Source organism: Pygoscelis adeliae, unplaced genomic scaffold, assembly GCF_000699105.1.
Source record: "Pygoscelis adeliae isolate BGI_AS28 unplaced genomic scaffold, ASM69910v1 Scaffold359, whole genome shotgun sequence".
Classification (NCBI taxonomy): domain Eukaryota; kingdom Metazoa; phylum Chordata; class Aves; order Sphenisciformes; family Spheniscidae; genus Pygoscelis; species Pygoscelis adeliae.
The window spans coordinates 1,255,673-1,257,126 of record NW_008825553.1 but is presented as its reverse complement, the minus strand read 5'-3'; the positions used below and the strand labels follow the sequence as shown (position 1 = coordinate 1,257,126).

General features: G+C 50.5%; 1 protein-coding gene across 1 annotated transcript in view; it reads right to left on the bottom strand.

Moving 5' to 3' along the window:
• Positions 1 to 1,454, bottom strand: part of RNF19B (ring finger protein 19B) — a 9,023-nt gene that overhangs the window by 3,949 nt on the left and 3,620 nt on the right. The window contains 2 exon segments of the mRNA XM_009332206.1: positions 4 to 91; positions 552 to 696. Coding sequence (XP_009330481.1) covers positions 4 to 91; positions 552 to 696 — 233 coding nt within the window.

The window sequence follows — 1,454 nt, the reverse complement described above, 5'->3', positions numbered from 1 at the left end:
TACAGGAGCGCCGATCAACGTGCCCAGCTGCCAGAGAATCTTCTTTTTACGACTCCATGGCTTTTTGCCCCAGAATGTACAGCCAGAGGGGCTTAATGGAAGGAAAAAAAAAAATTACATTAACACCACAGCAATTCCCAAGTGTTCCTGAGAACCCCCAAGTTCAACTTCCACATGAGCAAAACCCAAAACTTAGGAAGCGAGTAGACAACACAGGAAAGGTTTCCCTCTTTCCCCCCCCCCCATCAAGATTGATTTGCTCATCAAGGTGATTATTCACACCACCGGGCCTATGTCTAATATCCAGTATGCCAAGGGCTCTCAAATGCAATTGTATCAGGAGGAGCTTTTCTTGGTGTGGAGGAGCGTCCTTATACTGTAAAGTGGGAACAAAGTTCAGCTCTTTGGGTCAGAAGGAAGAAAATTTTGCTGACTGATTGGAGAGGCAGGAGGATGAAAGGCCAACGCACGAAGTGAACGCCAACCAGCCTCAGAGAAGCGCGTGCTGCCTCACCCCGGCAGGAGCCCAGGCGTGCTGCTCCCCTCCTCACCTGAGGTAATGCAGATCCGAGATCTCCTTCATACACAGCCAGCAGAACTCGCAGCCACACACCGCGCAGGTCATGTGGTTACAGCTCCCATCGTTCATCTTGATGATGTAAGCGCTGCAACGCGGACACGGCTTGATGTCATCAGCTATGGGGAGGAAACACGGGATTGAGTTGGAGTCTGTGCCGCGAGTATGAAGAATCAACGAGGGGGTTCTCGTTACGGACTGAAACCCTTGTTTTCTGTGTGGGCAGAACACCTCCGCTAATCACAGATAAAGTGGGGATGGTTGTGTCTTTATTATCTTCTCGCTCTGAAGATAAACTATTGATGAGACAGAGCCCACCAAAGCCATTTGCCTGGGCAGCAGGGACTGAGAACAACAGGCACTTTAAAAGCTTATTCCAGCCTTGAACAGGATGTATTCCAGAACACGCTTAAATGCTGGGAACAAGTCATACCTGCCCTGTGCTGGCCAAGGCAACAGCGTAAGAACAAACCATTACTAAATTGCTCCACTAAGGTGATTCACAGGCCAAGAACAACAGAACAACTGGGAGAAGGCGGCATCGGAGAAACTCCGAACCTGGCCTTCAAAAGCAGCCAAAAGGGGAACCGGGTCTGCAGCCGCACGCAGGGGTCCGGTGCAGAGGCTGTCCAGTCCCCAGTTTGCTGCTGGCAGAGCAGGATAAGGGTCCTTCATCTCTTCCTTAATTCAAGCATCATCTGATCGCAGCTATGCAATGGCTGTGCAGTGGTTCAGGGCTTTGCTGGCAGCCTCTGCAACGCTCGACAATATGAAATCCAGCTGCTGAGACCAGCTTGCACCTTATTAATCACTACATTGAATCCAGCAAGACCAGGGTGGGGAAAAACCACTGCCTCAAGAACCTCTCTTTCAGTGG